Raw genomic sequence first — 22,059 nt, forward strand, 5'->3', positions numbered from 1 at the left:
TCACAACTCACACCCATCTGAATCACAAGGTCTCAATTTAGCACACTGGCTTGTCAACTGCTTATCACAATTCCCAGGGGGGTGCTACTGGTCAATTGCTACCCTGCTGTGTCACTGCTCTCTCGCTAGTAGAATGCAGGAAATATATAACAGGAAGACCCATATACATAACTAAGCGGTATATCACAATAATGGCACTTAGACCTCTTTCACACAACTTAATGCATTTTCTCTCTGGCCACATATCACGTGAAAAGAAGAGAGCCGCCACCAAGTCCCAATCTAAATTAGCATTTTCTCATCCATTTACACAGGCAGCTGCCGTGTATTAGTGAAAATATACTCTGCAGCGCTGAAATCCCTTGGTCGGCATAAATTCTCGGAATAACTTTTAATGCTTTACTAGACCCAGCTGTAATCTTTTCCCAGCTCTGGAGGCTACTAAACTCTCTCACCCTTTTTTTTTAGCTTCCGTTACCTTGCTACTTTTTAGCTGTTGAATTACCTTGTTGGGTTGGGATCTCATCAAAATCCTTTTTTTTCTGGCTGCTTTGGGATGTGATGTATTGCTGAATCTTGGACCATGCGGTTGGAGCTAAAGAATGTCTTATTGTCCAGACCACTAATTTAGAAAAAAAGCCTCATCTGTTAGGAGTGTTAACCATCTGCACTGCAGAGGTGAGCATGTGCAGTAGACTTTTTAGGTGGAGTACACGGTATGCAGTACTTACCCCATCCTTTACACTTGGGATTCATCTGACATGGCCTAACAAGCTAGGACAGTGGCAGTGAGGTCCACAAGTTATAGGTTTTTACATCAGAGTTGTCTTTCTCTTAGGCTTGGTGCCAGACAGGGTGAAAGAGTGCAGTCTTCCTATAATCTGGGTGGATATGCTTAGCCTGGGTCCTTTGTTGAAACCTGTCTGGCATGGGTGGCACTACCAGTAGAATACACTACCACTAGCATAGCTTATAGCCTTATCAGAGCATGTAGACTCCTCCACACAACAATGGGGCATCCATGGAGGGAGTTTCTGCTTCTACTATTAAAGGAAATGCAGTCATTGCTAGACTTATTGAACTTTGCTTGCAGAGTACTTCCAATGGGTAGAGGCTTCTGCAGGTGACTGGAGCAAAGCACCACATGAGTTAGAAAACCATTCTCTAAAGCCAAAAGAACCAAAGCATTGAAAGCGGACCTGTCAGTGAAGGAGGTCTCCCTCAGAAATTTTAATGGGATAATAGTAGGATCAGAAGCCCTGAAATCAAACCGCAATGAGACTTTTCCATGGATGCCTCTGGGGCAATTGTGTTTTGCCATGTATGTGTAGAGTTGTTGATGCATTGGACAGTGGCCAATGATCTGGGAATTCAATGACCTCTGGCACAACATGACACTATGAAAGCCATATCCTATTGTAGAAGCTGGAGATTTATAGACGAGCCACCTAAAGAACCAGCATATAGTTTTCTGGACCGATAACACGAATGCAGTTGATGTGATAAATAACATCCTCAACCTCAGTCCCAGTTATCAATATATTGAAGTATCTGGTAATTAAGTGCATATAGTTCAATATTAGAGATGAGCGAACATACTCGTCCGAGCTTGATGCTCGTTCGAGTATTAGCGTGTTCGAGATGCTCGTTATTCGAAACATTTCTGGCCAATAAAAAGACAGGGAAGGCATTACAACTTCCCCCTGCGACGTTCAAGCCCTATACCACCCCCCTGCTGTGAGTGGCTGGTGAGATCAGGTGTCACCCAAGTATATAAATCGGCCCCTCCCGCGGCTCGCCACAGATGCGTTCTGACATAGCTCAGGGAAAGTGCTGTCTTGCTGGAGTTGCTGTAGGGAGAGTATTAGGAGTATTTTAGGCTTCAAGAACCCCAACGGTCCTTCTTAGGGCCACATCTAACAGTGTGCAGTAGTGTGGAGGCTGCTTTTTGCAGTGTTGCACTTTTTTTTTTTTTGTATATGGGCTGTGCAGAGCATTGCACCCTGCAGTAATTATACATAGTCCAGGGCCAGTAGTGGTGCTGAGGCAGGGACAGAATACATATTTCTTGAATATAGGCAGTGGGTCTTTCCAAAAACTTTTGGGAAAAAAATTCTATTTGGGCTGCCTGTGACCGTCCTCAGTGTACTGGGTCTGTGCTGGGGGTAGTTGTCCTAATTCATACGCAGCCAGCTAAGTGTTACAGCAGGCTTGCGCACAATTATTTCCTGGCTCTGTGTTGGCTGTTACATCCGCGCTGTATTCCCGTCCACAGTGCAACACTCTGCAGTTATTTTACATACTCCAGGGCCAGTAGTGCTGCTGAGGCAGGGACAGAAGACATATTTCTTGAATATAGGCAGTGGGCCTTTTCAAAAACTTTTCGGAAAAAAATTCTATTTGGCCTGCCTGTGACCGTCCTCAGTGTACTGGGTCTGTGCTGGGGGTAGGTGTCCTAATTCATGCGCAGCCAGCTAAGTGTTACAGCACTCTTGCGTTAAATTATTTCCTGGCTCTGCTGTGCGTTCCGTAAGCGAAGTCAGCCTCCAACCACAGGCCAATAAGCGGCACATTTAATTACAGCGTTCTGTTTCTGCACTACTGGTAATACAGCATGCTGAGGGGTAGGGGTAGGCCTAGAGGATGTGGACGCGGGCGAGGACGCATAGGCCCAAGTCAGGGTGTGGGCAGCAGCAGGGCCAGTGCGGTGGCCAGGGGTAGAGGCAGGGCCAGACCGAATAATCCACCAACTGTTTCCCAAAGCGCCCCCTCGCGCCATGCCACCCTGCAGAGGCCAAGGTGCTCTACGGTGTGGCAGTTTTTCACAGAGATGCCTGACGACCGACGAACAGTAGTGTGCAACCTTTGTAGCGCCAAGATCAGCTGGGGAGCCACCACCACCAGCATGCGCAGGCATATGATGGCCAAGCACCCCACAAGGTGGGACGAAGGCCGTTCACCACCTCCGGTTTGCACCACTGCCTCTCCCCCTGTGCCCCAACCTGCCACTGAGATCCAACCCCCCTCTCAGGTCACAAGCACTACCGTCTCCTGGCCAGCACCCACACCCTCACCTCCGCTGTCCTTGGCCCCATCTAGCAATGTCTCTCAGCGCAGCGTCCAGACGTCGCTAGCGCCACTGTTTGAGCGCAAGCGCAAGTACGCCGCCACGCACCCGCACGCTCAAGCGTTAAACGTGCACATTGCCAAATTTATCAGCCTGGAGATGCTGCCGTATAGGCTTGTGGAAACGGAGGCTTTCAAAAACATGATGGCGGCGGCAGCCCCGCGCTACTCGGTTCCCAGTTGCCGCTACTTTTCCAGATGTGCCGTCCCAGCCCTGCACGACCACGTCTCCCGCAACATTGTACGCGCCCTCACCAACGCGGTTACTGGCAAGGTCCACTTAACAACGGACATGTGGACAAGCACAGGCGGGCAGGGCCACTATATCTCCCTGACGGCACATTGGGTGAATGTAGTGGAGGCTGGGACCGAGTCAGAGCCTGGGACTGCTGATGTCCTACCCACCCCCAGAATTGCGGGCCCCAGTTCGGTGCTGGTATCTGCGGCGGTGTATGCTTCCTCCACTAAACTACCCTCCTCCTCCTCCTCCTCGAACGCAACCTCTGTCTCGCAATCAAGATGTGTCAGCAGCAGCAAGTCGCCAGCAGTCGCTGTCGCGCGGTACAGCAGCACAGCGGTGGGCAAGCATCAGCAGGCCGTGCTGAAACTACTCAGCTTAGGAGAGAAGAGGCACATTGCCCACGAATTGTTGCAGGGTCTGACCGACCACTGGCTTTCGCCGCTGGGCCTCCAACCAGGCATGGTCGTGTGTGACAACGGCCGTAACCTGGTGGCGTCTCTGCAGCTCGGCAGCCTCACGCACGTGCCATGCCTGGCCCACGTCTTTAATTTGGTGGTTCAGCGCTTTCTGAAAAGCTACCCACACTTGTCATACCTGCTCGGAAAGGTGCGCCGGGTCAGCGCACATTTCCGCAACTCCAAGACGGACGCTGCCACCCTGCAGACCCTGCAACATCGGTTTAATCTGCCAGTGCACTGACTGCTGTGTGACGTGCCCACACGGTGGAACTCTACGCTCCACATGTTGTCCAGACTCTATGAGCAGCGTAGAGCTATAGTGGAATACCAACTCCAACATGGGCGGCGTAGTGGGAGTCAGCCTCCTCAATTCTTTACAGAAGAGTGGGCCTGGTTGGCAGCCATCTGCCAGGTCCTTGGAAACTTTGAGGAGTCTACCCAGATGGTGAGCGGGGATGCTGCAATCATTAGCGTCACTATTCCTCTGCTATGCCTCTTGAGAAGTTCCCTGCAAAGCATAAAGGCAGACGCTTTGCACTCGGAAACGGAGGCGGGGGAAGACAGTATGTCGCTAGATAGTCAGAGCACCCTCATGTCTATATCTCAGAGAGTTGAGGAGGAGGAGGAGGAGGAGCATGAGGAGCATGAGGAGGAGGGGGAAGAGACAGCTTGGCCCACTGCTGAGGGTACCCATGCTGCTTGCCTGTCATCCTTTCAGCGTGTATGGCAGGAGGAGGAGGATCCTGAAAGTGATCTTCCTAGTGAGGACAGCCATGTGTTGCGTACAGGTACCCTGGCACACATGGCTGACTTTATGTTAGTATGCCTTTCTCCTGACCCTCGCGTTACACGCATTCTGGCCACTAGGGATTACTGGGTGTACACACTGCTCGACCCACGGTATAAGGAGAACCTTTCCACTCTCATACCCGAAGAGGAAAGGGGTTCGAGAGTAATGCTATACCACAGGACCCTGGCGGACAAACTGATGGTAACATTCCCATCCAACAGCGCTAGTGGCAGAAGGCGCAGTTCCGAGGGCCAGGTAGCAGGGGAGGCGCAGAGATCAGGCAGCATGTACAGTGCAGGCAGGGGAACATTCTCCAAGGTCTTTGCCAGCTTTATGGCTCCCCAGCAAGATTGTGTCACCGCTCCCCAGTCAAGGCTGAGTTGGCGGGAGCACTGTAAAAGGATGGTGAGGGAGTACGTAGCCGATCGCACGACTGTCCTTGGTGACGCCACTGCCCCCTACAACTACTGGGTGTCGAAGCTGGATACGTGGCCTGAACTCGCTCTGTATGCCCTGGAGGTGCTTGCTTGTCCTGCGGCTAGCGTCTTGTCAGAGAGGGTGTTTAGTGCGGCTGGGGGAATCATCACGGATAAGCGTACCCGTCTGTCAACCGACAGTGCCGACAGGCTTACACTCATCAAGATGAACAAAGCCTGGATTTCCCCAGACTTCTCTTCTCCACCAGCGGACAGCAGCGATACCTAAGCAATACGTAGTCTGCACCCGCGGATGGAAGCATCGTTCTCTATCACCATCAAAAACAGGGACATTTTTGCTTCATCAATCTGTGTATAATATTCCTCCTCCTCCTCCTGAAACCTCACGTAATCACGCCGAACGGGCAATTTCTCTTTGGGCCACAAGGCTCAGTCATATAGTTTTTCTAAACAATTTTTATACGTTTCAATGCTCATTAAAGCGTTGAAACTTGAACCTGAACCAATTTTTATTTTAACTGGGCTGCCTACAGGCCTAGTTACCAATTAAGCCACATTAACCAAAGCGATTAATGGGTTTCACCTGCCCTCTTGGTTGGGCATGGGCAATTTTTCTGAGGTACATTAGTACGGTTGGTACACCAATTTTTTGGGGCCCTCGCCTACAGTGTAATCCAATTAATTTTTTGCCCACCTGCATTACAGCTGATGTTACATCAGCTGTGCTGGGCACTGCAATGGGATATATTTATGTACCGCCGGTGGGTTCCAGGGAGCCACCCATGCTGTCGGTCCACAGGGACTTCACAATAGGGAGTTGTACCTGCCTGTTTCTATGAATTAAAAAGCCCGATCAGGTTGGGGCATGCAGTGTGGGCCGAAGCCCACCTGCATTTAATCTGACGTTAGCTCTGCTGTCCAGGGCACTGCAATGGGATACATTTATGTACAGCGGGTGGGTTCTAGGGAGCCACCCATGCTGTGTGTGCACACGGAATTCCCATTGCGGAGTTGGGGATTCCCAGTTGTACCTGCCTGTGACTATTTATAAAAAAACGCGGTCTGACTGGGGCATGCAGACACCTTGACAGAATGAATAGTGTGTGGCACATAGGTTCCCCATTGCTATGCCCACGTGTGCAGCTCCTGATGGCGGTGGCACAGGATTATATTTCTCATTGCTTCTGTGCAGCATTGTGGGCTATTGCCCCGCCCCTTTTGAAGAGGGTCGCTGCCTAGCCGTGCCAACCCTCTGCAGTGTGTGCCTGCGGTTCCTCCTCATGGCAGACGCACTTATAAATAGACATGAGGGTGGTGTGGCATGAGGCCAGTGTGTGGCATGAGGGCAGCTGAAGGCTGCGCAGGAACAATTTGGTGTGCGCTGCGGACGCTGTGGAGATGTAGGCCAACATGTAGCCCCTCACCTGCCCTATCCGTTGCTGTGTCGTTCCCATCACTTTCTTGAATTGCCCAGATTTTCACAAATGTAAACCTTAGCGAGCATCGGCGATATACAAAAATGCTCGGGTCGCCCATTGACTTCAATGGGGTTCGTTACTCGAAACGAGCCCTCGAGCATCGCGAAATTTTCGTCCCGAGTAACGAGCACCCGAGCATTTTGGTGCTCGCTCATCTCTATTCAATATCCATTTTAAGCCGAAGCATAATCTTGGGGTAAACAACACTGTAGCTGATGCACTATCCAGAGGAAAGCTAGAGGAATTCTTTTAGCTAGTACCAAATGCTAATGAGGTTGGTGAACATTGGTGTAAGCACTTTTGGCAGGTTGTTACCCCATTATAGGTGACCATGTCAAGAATTCCCTAGCGAGTAGCACATGGACAACATACAGAAGCATTGAGGAAGATGGATAAACTTACAGAAGCACACGACATTCCCTATGGTTTTATTACTATTAGGGCTAATGCCCAAGGCCGGATTTGCCCCGCAGCTATTAGGTTCTATTGAACCTAATAACTGAATATTCACGCTGCGGAATTCCACCATGGAATTCCGCAGCGTAAAATAACCCGCGGAATGTCCTATTTGCCGCGGGAATACGTGCAGCCGGCTTCCATTGTAGTCAATGGAAGCTGGCCATCACGCTATATTTCCGCTGTAGCTCAGCAGAAGTATAGCGTGAATGCGCTTCCCTGCCCACCGCCGGCTGCGTCATATGACACTGCTGGCGCGTCATGTGCTGTACTGTGCATGCGCATCGGCGTGTCATGCAGGACTCCCACAGTGGATCCGGAGGTGAGTATGGGGTCTTTGGGGGGGGGGCGCCATGACGGACTCCACTGGGGTATTCTGCTTGCAGAGCCCATCACAGTCATAGGCATGAGCCCTTGGATTGTAATCCCTAAAATAAAACCTTTATTATGTTTAAATAAAACTACCCGACAATAGAAAAATCTGAATTACAATGAGGGCCCACATGAAAAGCCTAGAGCAACAGACCTAACCATCTCATACCATCCATGTACAATTTATATATATATATACTGATATCTAAGTTATAGAATTAGATTTGATACATCACACAGGGGTGCAAATACTTTTGCACTTAGCATTGCATTTTCGAGTTGTGACCCCTTTACTTTTCCTATATAGGACCTATAGAATACTCCTGCCAAATATCATGCTTGTATGACTTTGGGAAGTTAGAGAATTAGTGGTGAGTCAGTCAGTGAGGACTTTCACCTTTATATACTGTGTATATATATATATATATATATATATATATATATATATATATATATATATATATATATACAGGCTTTTTTTGTACCACACTTTGCCTCACCTTAGGAGGGTGATTTTGCTGTTTTTCGATTTGTTGGATTCTCACCACCGCTGTAAAATCCTAAAATTTGAGCTGGATACACTGAGTGACTCATCGGCCCTGTTAAAGTTCCCCATGTTAAAGTATAGCGGCACTTCAGGATTCAAGCGTTGCTAAGCAACGCTCATAGTCTCACAATATACAGTGGCAGTTCAGGCAATTGAAGCTCACAGGAGGGAGACGGCCACAGCAGAGAGATTCAAGCGACGCACATTGAGGGGGGGATTCAAGCAAGGCCATAGGATGGAGATTCAAACAACACCCATAAGAGGGAGAGTAAATAATCCTACAGGCTTTTTCTTGCACCACTCTTTGACCCTTTTATAAGACCTCTGGTGGCTGATTTTGGTGTCAGTGGTTTTGTAACATCCTCACCACCCCTGTAAAATCCGAAAATTATTCTTTTATACAACAAGTCACCTGTTAGAGGAGGTCAAAGTTCCCAAAGCTAAGTCTATGGGCACGCGGCTAAGCGTGGCGACGTGTTTACGGAGTGTGACGTCATATGAGGAGAACAGCCGATAGCTCTGCTCTCCTCACCAACTAATTCATGCGGACCCACGGATCACTCACCTCCCGGAGCACAGCTGATTCACTGGAGAGGTCAGCATGACCAGAAGAGATCTGGCGAAAGCGCTCCCCAAGCGCTAACAGAGTCCTTCCCTGCACAGGGTTTTGGCGCTCCTCCCTCCTCCTCTGCCAAAGGCACACAGAGCTGACCGCCTGTCAGACTCCCATCAGGTAAGAGCAGGGGATTTGTATGGAAAAAGCTGGCAGGGCTTCCAAGATGGCATCCAGTCAGAGGAAAAATACAGTAAGTGAAGGGTCATGTGCACACACGCACTCAGTACTACTACACTCAGTCACACACACACACAGCACTGCTAAACGCAGGCAAACACACTCAGCACTACTACACACAGGTACACACACTCAGCACTACTACATGCAGGTACACAGCCACTCAGCACTGCTAAACGCAGGCACACACACTCAGCTCTACTACATGCAGGTAACCACACTCAGCACTGCTAAACGCAGGCAAACACACTCAGCTCTACTACATGCAGGTAACCACACTCAGCACTGCTACACGCAGGCACACACAGCCACTCAGCACTACTAAACGCAAGTACACACAATCAGCACTGCTAAACACAGACACACACACTCAGCACTACTACATGCAGGTACGCACACACACACACACACTCAGCACTGCTACATGCAGGCACGCACACACACATTCAGCACTGCTATACGCAGGTACACAAATGCACCCAGCACTACTACATGTAGATACACACACACACACACACACACTCAGCACTGCTAAAGGCAAGTACACACAATCAGCACTGCTAAACACAGACACACACACTCAGCACTACTACATGCAGGTACGCACACACACACACACTCAGCACTGCTACATGCAGGCACGCACACACACATTCAGCACTGCTATACGCAGGTACACAAATGCACCCACCAATACTACATGCAGTTACACACACACACTCAGCACTGCTATACGCAGGTACACAAATGCACCCACCAATACTACATGCAGTTACACACACACACTCAGCACTGCTAAAGGCAGGCACACACACTCAGCACTACTACATGCAGATACACACATCCACACACACATACTCAGCACTGCTACACCCAGGTACACACACTCAGCACTGCTACACGCAGGTACACACACTCAGCACTGCTACACGCAGGTACACACATGCACTCAGAACTGCTACACACAGGCACACAAACACTCAGCAACGCTACATACAGGTACACATGTAATGGCCCAGTACATTATCCTGGTCCCCTCCATAAATGTCAAACATGTAATGTCTTATGTAGATGCACTGTGCAAAAATGTCTTGCCATTCTAGTATGTGTATTGCACAGCTGAAGCAAATGAGTTAAAGGGGTTGTCTCGTGAAATCAAGTGGGGTTCAGTACTTCTGTATGGCAATATTAATGCACTTTGTAATGTACATTGTGCATTAATTATGAGCCATACAGAAGTTATTCACTTACCTGCTCCGTTGCTAACGTCCCCGTTGCCATGGATCCGTCTAAATTCGCTGTCTTCTGGCGTTTTTAGACGCGCTTGCGCAGTCCGGTCTTCTCCCTGGTGAATGGGGCCGCTCGTGCCGGAGAGCTGGTCCTCGTAGCTCCACCCCGTCACGTGTGCCTATTCCAGCCAATCAGGAGGCTGGAATCGGCAATGGACCGCACAGAGCCCATGGTGCACCATGGGAGAAGACCCGTGGTGCATCGTGGGTGAAGATACCGGCGGCCATCTTGGTAAGGGAAGAAAGAAGTCGCCGCAGAGCGGGGATTCGGGTAAGTAATCTATATATTTTTTTTTAACCCATCCCTTTGGTTTGTCTCGCGCCGAACGGGGGGCCTATTGAAAAAAAAAAAACCCCGTTTTGGCGTGAGACAACCCCTTTAATGTCTGCAAACATGAGCTGACTTTCTGTAAATGTATTCATTATGTCTTGTCACGTGGTATAAGAGAGAACCTATGTGAGTCCTTGAGAGCGGGAAAAGATAGTTGGTCCATCTTCTGGAGCTGAGAGAGAGAAAAGCACAGAGGCACATGGAGGCACCTTCAGCCCCCATGTGTTGAAGTATGGAAGAAGAGGAGAGGCTTTCCCAGAGTGCGTGGTTAAGGAATGACGATGGAGTGAGCTCCCAAAGAGAGAGAGAGTGAGCAGCAAGCGAGTGCAGAGGTACTCAATTATTTGTTTCATGTCCGCATGTCCTGAAGCCTTGGACTGCCCAGTGGAGGTACTCTACAGTCATTGTTCCCACTCAAGCATTTGGAAGCCTTGGTCCCACTGAGTGGAGGTACATGTCTTTAGTTAGTCACACACAGGCGGCCTGAAGTCTGGATCTGCCATGTGGAAGTACTCTAGCTTCTTTAATTCCTGCACTTGTCAAACCTGTCATTAATGCCTTATTAAAGTTTATTCTGCAAGTAAAGGTTATTCCAGGCCCTGACCGTTCCTGGGGACCTGAGATACTATATCTCCTGTATGTGGCTCGTTTATTTCCTCGCTGATGTTCATGCCCGGAGGGAAGAGGGTGGACAGGAACGGTGGCATCACCCGTGACAACCACAACCCCTGGTCCCCAGTTTATTGGGCAGGCAATAAGAACAGTTACCCCAGGGTTGGCTACCAGGAGAGTCCTCTATAAGGGTGGGATGTTATATCAATGTGGCTGTGGACAAGAATCTTTCTAAGGGTCTGACCCCTCCTGTATGTAATACTAGGTTGTTTAGTTATGATACTTTCCAATTAAAGAGCCGCTGGCAAAATTGGCCAGTATTTTTTCAGGATTTCCATAATTTTGCTGCTATGTCCATCAAATGTACCAACGCTTCTAATGATCTTCTTACCATCTGCCTCATTTTTGACATAGAATACAACTATAGTTTTGGAACCGTACATGGATCGCTGAGCATTACAAAAACCATTAAAGCTTTAAAATCAAAATAATTTGTAGATAACATGGACAATGACAGTGTTAAATATCTTATTGTAAAGAGGAATTACCAATGCACCTAGCAACAAAAGGCTGACCTCGGTATGACAATATGCAATAGGGCTGCCATCTTGAGGTACTGAAATCACTGTGCCGCACGGCTAAAAATTAGTGTAGCTCTGGACTTCAGCATACTATCATGTCATATGAACTGTTTGATTCATCTCAGTTAGTTCTACATATGGTGAAAACAAGTAAATTGTCAACATTTGAGAAAATTCTGGGGCAAAGCAGTGCAAAAAATATCTTCCGTTTGCAAAATGTGGCTAAGAAATAGCTTCAAAATTAGATGCTAAGCCAGAGCTTTAGCCACAGCCAGAATATAGGTGTCAGGTTGTGCTGCTAGGATCTGTTGTACTACTGGGTTCCAGGAGCACACCTTCACAGGTGGGGTTAATTGAGCTGGCAGGTGTGGTATTCTCCAGCAGCCAATCCTTTTTAATCTGCAGCTTATAAAAAAACAGCATCTCTCAGTAGTTGAGGCTGGTCTTTGGATGTCATCTGTCTTGGATCCACTCAGAGCTGTGTTTCCATGTAAGTCTGTTGTGTCTCTCTGCTTTCCAAAGACATTTTGGACACCTATAGTCCTTGTCTGTATCATATGCAGACCCCCTCTTCCCTTCCCCTGACAGGTGTGGCCTCCAAAGGTCTTATGTCTTGTTGTGTGTCAGATGGGTGAGGTCTGACTCAGTTCTCTATGTCAGCATGGTGGCTGACTGTCTGTCCCCCTGGTATGAGGACCCTTTAGACTTGCTGTGGAGTTTCATCTGTGTGCATGTGAGCTCTGGGTGGAGTCCGTGCTGTAAGCACTACCTGTTGTAGTCTGGTGTGAACAGTAACTAGTGTTGTATGTCTGCTCAAGTGGCCAGACATGTTGTGTGAGCAGTCCTGTTCTGTGTACATGTACAGTGTGTGTGTCTACAGTGTCATGTCAATGTGTGTTGTAGTGTCTTGTTAGAGTAGGGACTGCAAGACACAAGTAGTCTTGAAGTGGCTTGCAGGTTAAGTTCATTGGCCAATGCACAAGCTAATTCCTCGCTTTTTATATTCAGCTTTTCCATCTGCTGTAGAGTGCGAGGTTTGTGTGGTGAGTTTGTGCATTCTGTCAGTTCCACTTGGTTGCGAGTGTCCCCCCTGCAGGGAGAGCAGGACCAAGGTTCCAGCGTGGGGCTGCCTTTATTGAGGTGATCGTCCTGCTTTTTTAGGTAGGGCCATGTCATCCTTGCCAGCAGTATAGGGCCAGTTGTTCCTAAGACCGTGCTTTCGGGTCACGTTCGTTTGGACCCGTTGCTTAGTTGCCCACACGAACATAACAATTGGCCAGCAAGCATTCCATGGGCATTGTTTTGGGGCATAGTGCCACCCTCTGCCTTTCTTTACATATAAAATTTTAAGAAACAAGCTGGGGAGGAAAACAGAATATCTACAAGAGGGACAGAAGAAGCACGAGGCACTCTGCCTAGTTAAGTCTGTGTTTTGATTTCTCTTCTTTGTCATCTTTGTCCGTTTTTTAAAGGGGGAGCATCATTTTGTTGTTTGCATTAAGCTGTCAAACACATGTGGGAAAAAAAAACAAAACAATGTGGAATCTGACACTTTAAAGCCCGTGTGAATGAGGCCTTATACTGTATGTACAGAGGAGAAACCAGTACAGCAGCTGGCAGCAGGTACTCACCGCACCAAAACATTCACCTCCTGATTTTGTTAAACATACAGGAACGTTCCTGACAGTGAACTTATTGAAGCAACACCCGCTATGACACTGGTCACTAGAATAACAGAAATCTTCAAAGTTCTAAATGTAAATCAAAGGAAAGAAAAGTTTTATCAATTCATTTATAAGCTTTCACATTTATGTCACATAAAGAAGTGTGTTTTACAAATATTTTTAACATGTCACACAGACGTGTGAAAAACTTTAATCACAAGGGCTGCAGATAATGAGACCCCACTGATTTGCTAAAAATAAAGCAGCCAAAGCACTCATACAAGCGCTGTCACTGCTTGTCCGCTGAAGGTGAGCCCATAGACTTTGTATTGAGCCAGTCTTCAGTTAAATAGCAAGGACAGCAATCTGATGAGCCCTTTAGCTGATTTGTTCTAGCAATCTTTGGGAGTCTCAGCAGGGGCATATCTAAAGGTCCAGGGTCCTGGGGGCAAAAGTTCAGCTCAAGCCCCTCCCACCTTTACTTGTACCAGGACCAACAGCAAGCTGCATACAACTGCAAAACAAATTTGCATACATGATGTAGCCCCTTGCATAAACTTTGCAAACATGACTCATTTCTTGGACTACTTGAAAATTTGTTTGCAGCCTCTTAAGCTGTGTTCATGATTTTCGTTACATTTTAGAATCATAGTTAAAAAACACATAAAAAAACTGCATGCAGTATTCAAAAACAGAGTTACACCAGTATGCTCCATATTACTACATACAAGGAGCTGTACATACATAATTATTATAGCTTTTACCTGTGACTGTCCACATGAAATTTGTACACTTTCTAGATGATACAAATTGTAACTATCTTCAGAATTATTATGCTGCTAATCCATCACTAATTATATTATGTTATAAACCTTTAGCTTTCATTATCAAATATCTTTGGTGTTTCTAATTATATAAACCCTTCTCATAATATGTGTATTATGTAAGGTGCTTTAGTAATCCAGATTAGTGAAGGACCTCTTTGTAAACTACATTCTCATTATTACATTTGCATTATCTGTAGAACTGAATCTTTAGATTTATATTGCAATTCTTCTCCTTTAAATTAATTCAACAAATGATTATTAGTAGCTGCTTTGTCACTTTTGGGAGTTACAATCCCACGCTCACATAACCAATTTATGGCTTCACTTTGATGTCAGAGATGTCAGGGTACACCTTAGCAGTCCATTCTGTTAGAGATGTCCCCACTATGGCTAAATTTGGTGTTATGATGATCTTACCTTCAAGTGTAAAGTGTTCTCAATCTCCTATTTTAAGTAGCATGTACGAAAAATGGCCATTAAAAGCATGACCTCCTAAAAGAACTCTTATATTTGGTATTATGGTGAGCTTCTGAATATGAGGCCACAAATATGAAGATTTTAAACATAACCATACTCCTTCAGCTTGTGTTCCCCTGGGCATGACTGGTAAAGTTTTCCTAAAGTCTCTAGCTGAGAGAACCGTAACACTCCTCATTAAGTTATCATTTCCCCTTTTATCTTTCAGTGTTCTACTGAGAACTTCAACTCCACCTTTATGAGCCATGGCGCATCCCTCTTATACTATTAGCTTAGTCTCCTTAGCATCTGTGCCATATTACTCCACTTTGATCTGTTGCACAGAGGTATCATTACATGCATCAGATTTAAGGGCAGTTTAAGAGCAGAATAAGCTACATTACCTCCATTTAGTAATGTGGCAGCAATGCCAGAAGAGGCAAAAGCCAAGGCTAACCCACAATCCATATTCTAGCTATTAGTAGATTTAGGAGCATCCAGGGAAACTATAGGACTAATGCCCTTCTAGTGCACTTTCTAAAATCTGGTTGTAAACTTGAAACTGTTCTTCAGTTAACAAACTTTCATTGTTAGACACATCTTGTGCCAAGAAAATTGTGCTGTGACTGATTTCTCTAAGATAATCTCTATTTTGTAAGACTGTATCACATTTTGTTGGTTGAGGTAAGCCATAGTGTTCCAAAAATTGTCCTACGAAAGACAACACAGCTTCTTCAATAGAAATCAGGCATATATGTATATAAATTTATTCCATAATGTGGTTACCATTTTCTTACAATTCTGACCCTATATGATGCTTTATGTCCTCTAACATAATATCCTTGTATTTTTCCCAAAGACATAAAGCATCTGATAGTTGACAAAATATCAACAATACTGAGAAAAGTTCCAGTAGTCTGAATGGAGAATCACAAAGAAAAACTTCTTCCATAGTGGCATTCCAGTGCTTGTCATCCTACAGACTGATATGTCAGGTGAACAATACTATTAACAGTCCTCAAATCCAAGAATGACATTGGGCCTCTAATTTCATGAAGTTCAAGGTGAAGATAATAGCACTCAGCATCATTATGGTGGATGATGTACACTCTGCCCAAAGCTTGATCCCTTTTTACGTCTGGGCAGCCATTGATGTCATTTCCACATTCTTCTCCTCTCAAATCCGTTACTTTTCCATGCATAGTAGGAAGGAACTTCCACATAAAGCGGAGTTTCTGCAAAATCACGTGTTTTGCATAGGTAAAAAAATACTAAAAGTGTAGTTTTCTGGGGGCTGTTAACGTTCTGCAGCAAATTATTGTCGTCATTTGGGTTAAAATAGATATACTGAACATCTTCCAGTTGCACAGCAAAATGGACTGTTGGAAACTAGAGATGAGCGAGCACGCTCGGATACAGCATCGCTCTTCTTAAGTAACTGCTTACTGGTCCGAGCGTGGTCGGGGGGGGGGGGGGGGTGAGCTGCAGGGGGGCGAGGGGGGGAGTGAAAGATCTCTCTCTTCTCCTCGCTATCCCCCACAGCCCGCCGTTCCCCCCCCCCCCCCGAGCACGCTCAGACCAGTAAGCAGTTACTCAAGAAGAGCGATGCTCGCTCGAGTAACTGCTGTATCCGAGTGTGCTCACCCATCTCTATAGGAAACCTTTCGTGTATGAGAAATGCCAGAATCATTCAGATGGCTACAGAAATGCAAATATATCGGTCAGTTTCATATCATTTTGATCTGATCACGATCATTTTCAAGACCAAATGAAGCCTGATCGCTGTTTATTAAGATATTTCTATGTATTTAATAGATTTTACAGAACCGCAATACTCTGTGTTAATATAGGCAACAGGATTATAAGGCATTACCCAGCAGTTATCCAGGCTTACACCATTTTCTCATACAAGTTTTCATTGTCCCATGTTTAAGTTTCTTTTAGGAGTGGTCGATGATACTATTTGCTGAAGCGACCTTCTTTCATACAGGGTGCATTAGTGTTTAACTTCTTAAGGACATAGCCTATTTTAGGCTTAAGGACACAACAATTTTAGGGGGATTTTCATTTCCACTTTTTCATTTTTCCGTCGACACGGCCCTATAAGGGTTTCTTTTATGCATTGTGAAGTATAGTTTTTATTGGTACCATTTTTGGGTGTGTGTAATGTATTGTAAAACTTCTATTATTTATTTTTTTGAGCAGGGGGAGAAAACACATGAATTCTGCAATGTTGTTTATTTTATTTTAGTCAATCAAACAGCATAAATGACACAATACATGTTTCTGCGGGATGGTACTATTATAACAATACTAGAGATGAGCGAACGTACTCGTCCGAGCTTGATACTCGTTCGAGTATTAGCGTGTGCGAGATGCTCGTTACTCGAGGCGAGCGCCACACGATATTCGAGTTACTTTCACTTTCATCTCTGAAACATTAGCGCGCTTTTCTGGCCAATAGAAAGACAGGGAAGGCATTACAACTCCCCCCTGTGACGTTCCAGCCCTATACCACCCCCTGCAGTGAGTGGCTGGCGAGATCAGGTGTCACCCGAGTATATAAATCGGCCCCTCCCGCGGCTCGCCACAGATGCATTCTGACATAGATCAGGGAAAGTGCTGGTGATGCTGGAGCTGCTATAGTGAGAGTGTTAGGAGTTATTTTAGGCTTGAAGAACCCCAACGGTCCTTCTTAGGGCCACATCTGACCGTGTGCAGTACTGTTGAGGCTGCTTTAAGCAGTGTTGCACTTTTTTTTTTTTTTTTTCCGGCTGTGCAGAGCATTGCGTCCTCAGTCTGCAGTCATTGTACATAGTATAGGGCCAGTACTGGTGAGGCAGGGGCAGTGGAAAAGGTGAAACAGATATACTGTCTATATAGGCAGTGGGCTTTTTCAAACAAATTTGGGAAAAAAACTATATTTGGGCTGCCTGTGACCGTCCTCAGTGTACTACGTGTCTGCTGGGGGTAGTAGTCCTAATTAATACGCAGCTAAGCGTTACAGCGTAAGTGTTTCCTGGCTCTGCGGTGCCCGTTACATCACCGCCGTCATCCTGTCCAGAGAGAAACAGTATACATATATACGCTGCCTACAGTATCTGTCTACTGTCTCAGCTCTGCCGTTCAAAAAATAGAAGCAAAATATTTAAGGCCTACTAGTGGCGTTTGCCAACTTGACTGCTTCTAAGCTGTGAATTCCACTATCTCAGTCCTACGCACCTACGTCTCACTACAGGCGTGCGCAAAAGTGTTTCCTGGCTCTGCGGTGCCCGTTAAATCACCGCCGCCATCCTGTCCACATTGAAACAGTACACATATATACGCTGCCTACAGTATCTGTCTACTGTCTCAGCTCTGCCGTTCAAAAAATAGAAGCAAAATACTTAAGGCCTACTAGTGGCGTTTGCCAACTTGACTGCTTCTGCGCTGTGAATTCCACTATCTCAGTCCTACGCACCTACGTCTCACTACAGGCATGCGCAAAATTCTTTCCTGGCTCTGCTGTGTGTTCCGTAAGCAAAGTCAGCCTCCAACCACAGGCCAATAAGCGGCACATTTTATTACAGCGTTCTGTTTCTGCTCTACTCGTAATACACCATGCTGAGGGGTAGGGGTAGGCCTAGAGGACGTGGATGCGGGCGAGGACGCGGAGGCCCAAGTCAGGGTGTGGGCACAGGCCGACCTCCTGATCCAGGTGTATCGCAGCCGACTGCTGCGGGATTAGGAGAGAGGCACGTTTCTGGCGTGCCCAGATTAATCTCACAATTAATGGGTCCACGCGGTAGACCTTTATTAGAAAATGAGCAGTGTGAGCAGGTCCTGTCGTGGATGGCAGAAAGTGCATCCAGCAATCTATCGACCACCCAGAGTTCTACGCCGCCCACTGCTGCAACTCTGAATCCTCTGGCTGCTGCTCCTCCTTCCTCCCAGCCTCCTCACTCCATTACAATGACACATTCTGAGGAGCAGGCAGACTCCCAGGAACTGTTCTCGGGTCCCTGCCCAGAATGGGCAGCAATGGTTCCTCTCCCACCAGAGGAGTTTGTCGTGACCGATGCCCAACCTTTGGAAAGTTCCCTGGGTCCGGGGGATGAGGCTGGGGACTTCCGGCAACTGTCTCAGGAGCTTTCAGTGGGTGAGGAGGATGATGACGATGAGATACAGTTGTCTATCACTCAGGTAGTAGTAATTGCAGTAAGTCCGAGGGAGGAGCGCACAGAGGATTCGGAGGAAGAGCAGCAGCACGATGAGGTGACTGAGACCACCTGGTTTGCTAAGCCTACTGAGGACAGGTCTTCAGAGGGGGAGGCAAGTGCAGCAGCAGAGCAGGTTGGAAAAGGCAGTGCGGTGGCCAGGGGTAGAGGCAGGGCCAGACCGAATAATCCACCAACTGTTTCCCAAAGCGCCCCCTCGCGCCATGCCACCCTGCAGAGGCCGAGGTGCTCAAAGGTCTGGCAGTTTTTCACTGAGAGTGCAGACGACCGACGAACAGTGGTGTGCAACTTGTCGTGCCAAGATCAGCTGGGGAGCCACCACTACCAGCCTCACCACCACCAGCATGCGCAGGCATATGATGGCCAAGCACTCCACAAGGTGGGATGGAGGCCGTTCACCGCCTCCGGTTTGCACCACTGCCTCTCCCCCTGTGCCGCAACCTGCCACTGAGATCCAACCCCCCTCTCAGGACACAGGCACTACCGTCTCCTGGCCTGCACCCACACCCTCACCTCCGCTGTCCTCGGCCCCATCCACCAATGTCTCTCAGCGCACCGTCCAGCCATCGCTAGCGCAAGTGTTTGAGCGCAAGTGCAAGTACGCCGCCACGCACCCGCACGCTCAAGCGTTAAACGTGCACATAGCCAAATTTATCAGCCTGGAGATGCTGCCGTATAGGCTTGTGGAAACGGAGGCTTTCAAAAACATGATGGCGGCGGCGGCCCCGCGCTACTCGGTTCCCAGTCGCCACTACTTTTCCCGATGTGCCGTCCCAGCCCTGCACGACCACGTCTCCCGCAACATTGTACGCGCCCTCACCAACGCGGTTACTGCCAAGGTCCACTTAACAACGGACACGTGGACAAGCACAGGCGGGCAGGGCCACTATATCTCCCTGACGGCACATTGGGTGAATTTAGTGGAGGCTGGGACCGAGTCAGAGCCTGGGACCGCTGACGTCCTACCCACCCCCAGAATTGCGGGCCCCAGTTCGGTGCTGGTATCTGCGGTGGTGTATGCTTCCTCCAATAAACCACCCTCCTCCTCCTCCTACGCAACCTCTGTCTCGCAATCAAGATGTGTCAGCAGCAGCACGTCGCCAGCAGTCGCTGTCGCGCGGTACAGCAGCACAGCGGTGGGCAAGCGTCAGCAGGCCGTGCTGAAAATACTGAGCTGAGGAGAGAAGAGGCACATGGCCCACGAACTGCTGCAGGGTCTGACAGAGCAGACCGACCGCTGGCTTTCGCCGCTGGGCCTCCAACCAGGCATGGTCGTGTGTGACAACGGCCGTAACCTGGTGGCGGCTCTGCAGCTCGGCAGCCTCACGCACGTGCCATGCCTGGCCAGCGTCTTTAATTTGGTAGTTCAGCGCTTTCTGAAAAGCTACCCGCACTTGTCAGACCTGCTCGGAATGGTGCGCCGGGTCAGCACACATTTCCGCAAGTCCAAGACGGACGCTGCCACCCTGCGGACCCTGCAACATTGGTTTAATCTGCCAGTGCACCGACTGCTGTGCGACGTGCCCACATGGTGGAACTCTACGCTCCACATGTTGGCCAGGCTCTATGAGCAGCGTAGAGCTATAGTGGAATACCAACTCCACCATGGGCCGCGTAGTGTGAGTCAGCCTCCTCAATTCTTTACAGAAGAATGAGCCTGGTTGGCAGCCATCTGCCAGGTCCTTGGAAACTTTGAGGAGTCTACCCAGATGGTGAGCGGCGATGCTGCAATCATTAGCGTCACCATTCCTCTGCTATGCCTCTTGAGAAGTTCCCTGCAAAGCATAAAGGCAGACGCTTTGCGCTCGGAAACAGAGGCGGGGGAAGACAGTATGCCGCTGGATAGTCAGAGCACCCTCATGTCTATATCTTAGCGCGTTGAGGAGGAGGAGGAGGAGCATGAGGAGGATGAGGAGGAGGGGGAAGAGACAGCTTGGCCCACTGCTGAGGGTACCCATGCTGCTTGCCTGTCATCCTTTCAGCGTGTATGGCAGGAGGAGGAGGAGGATCCTGAAAGTGATCTTCCTAGTGAGGACAGCCATGTGTCGCGTACAGGTACCCTGGCACACATGGCTGACTTCATGTTAGGATGCCTTTCTTGTGACCTTCGCGTTACATGCATTCTGGCCACTACGGATTACTGGGTGTACACACTGCTCGACCCACAGTATAAGGAGAACCTTTCCACTCTCATACCCGAAGAGGAAAGGGGTTCGAGAGTGATGCTATACCACAGGACCCTGGCGGACAAGCTGATGGTAAAATTCCCATCCGACAGCGCTAGTGGCAGAAGGCGCAGTTCCGTGGGCCAGGTAGCAGGGGAGGCGCAGAGATCAGGCAGCATGTACAGCACAGGCAGAGGAACACTCTCTAACGCCTTTGACAGCTTTCTGGCTCCCCAGCAAGACTGTGTCACCGCTCCCCAGTCAAGGCTGAGTCGGCGGGAGCACTGTAAATGGATGGTGAGGGAGTACGTAGCCGATTGCACGACCGTCCTCCGTGACGCCTCTGCTCCCTACAACTACTGGGTGTCAAAGATGGACACGTGGCCTGAACTCGCGCTGTATGCCCTGGAGGTGCTTGCTTGTCCTGCGGCTAGCGTCTTGTCAGAGAGGGTGTTTAGTGCGGCTGGGGGAATCATCACGGATAAGTGTACCCGCCTGTCAACCGACAGTGCCGACAGGCTTACAATCATCAAGATGAACAAAGCCTGGATTTCCCCAGACTTCTGTTCTCCACCAGCGGACAGCAGCGATACCTAAACAATACGTAGGCTGCACCCGCGGATGGAAGCATCGTTCTCTATCACCATCAAAAACGGGGACCTTTTAGCTTCATCAATCTGTGTATTATATTCATTCTCCTTTTCCTGCTCCTCCTCCTGAAACCTCACGTAATCACGCCGAACGGGCAATTTTTCTTAGGGCCACAAGGCTCAGTCATATAATTTTTCTAAACAATTTTTATACGTTTCAATGCTCATTAAAGCGTTGAAACTTGCACCTGAACCAATTTTTATTTTAACTGGGCTGCCTACAGGCCTAGTTACAAATTAAGCCACACTAACCAAAGCGATTAATGGGTTTCACCTGCTCTCTTGGTTGGGCATGGGCAATTTTTCTGAGGTACATTAGTACTGTTGGTACACCAATTTTTTGGGGCCCTCGCCTACAGTGTAATCCTAGTAATTTTTTGCCCACCTGCATTAAAGCTGACGTTACATCAGCTGTGCTGGGCACTGCAATGGGATATATTTATGTACCGCCGGTGGGTTCCAGGGAGCCACCCATGCTGTCAGTCCACACGGAGTTGTAACTGCATATGTCCACTTCTAAAGAACCCCAGTCTGACTGGGGCATGCAGTGTGGGCCGAAGCCCACCTGC

The 22,059-nt window shown here is 48.2% G+C and overlaps 1 protein-coding gene across 3 annotated transcripts in view; it reads right to left on the reverse strand.

Moving 5' to 3' along the window:
- LOC136588658 (leucine-rich colipase-like protein 1) overlaps window positions 1-22,059 on the reverse strand; it is a 97,463-nt gene that overhangs the window by 17,255 nt on the left and 58,149 nt on the right. For 2 of the 3 annotated variants that reach the window (XM_066588071.1, XM_066588056.1), the window contains exon 4: window positions 13,143-13,262. The exons of the other annotated variant lie outside the window; for it this stretch is intronic. In XM_066588071.1, coding sequence (XP_066444168.1) covers window positions 13,143-13,262 — 120 coding nt within the window. The remainder of the gene's footprint in view (window positions 1-13,142; window positions 13,263-22,059) is intronic. 3 annotated transcript variants of the gene reach the window in all.

The sequence above is a fragment of the Eleutherodactylus coqui genome, chromosome 1, assembly GCF_035609145.1.
Source record: "Eleutherodactylus coqui strain aEleCoq1 chromosome 1, aEleCoq1.hap1, whole genome shotgun sequence".
In the NCBI taxonomy this organism is placed as follows: Eukaryota; Metazoa; Chordata; class Amphibia; order Anura; family Eleutherodactylidae; genus Eleutherodactylus; species Eleutherodactylus coqui.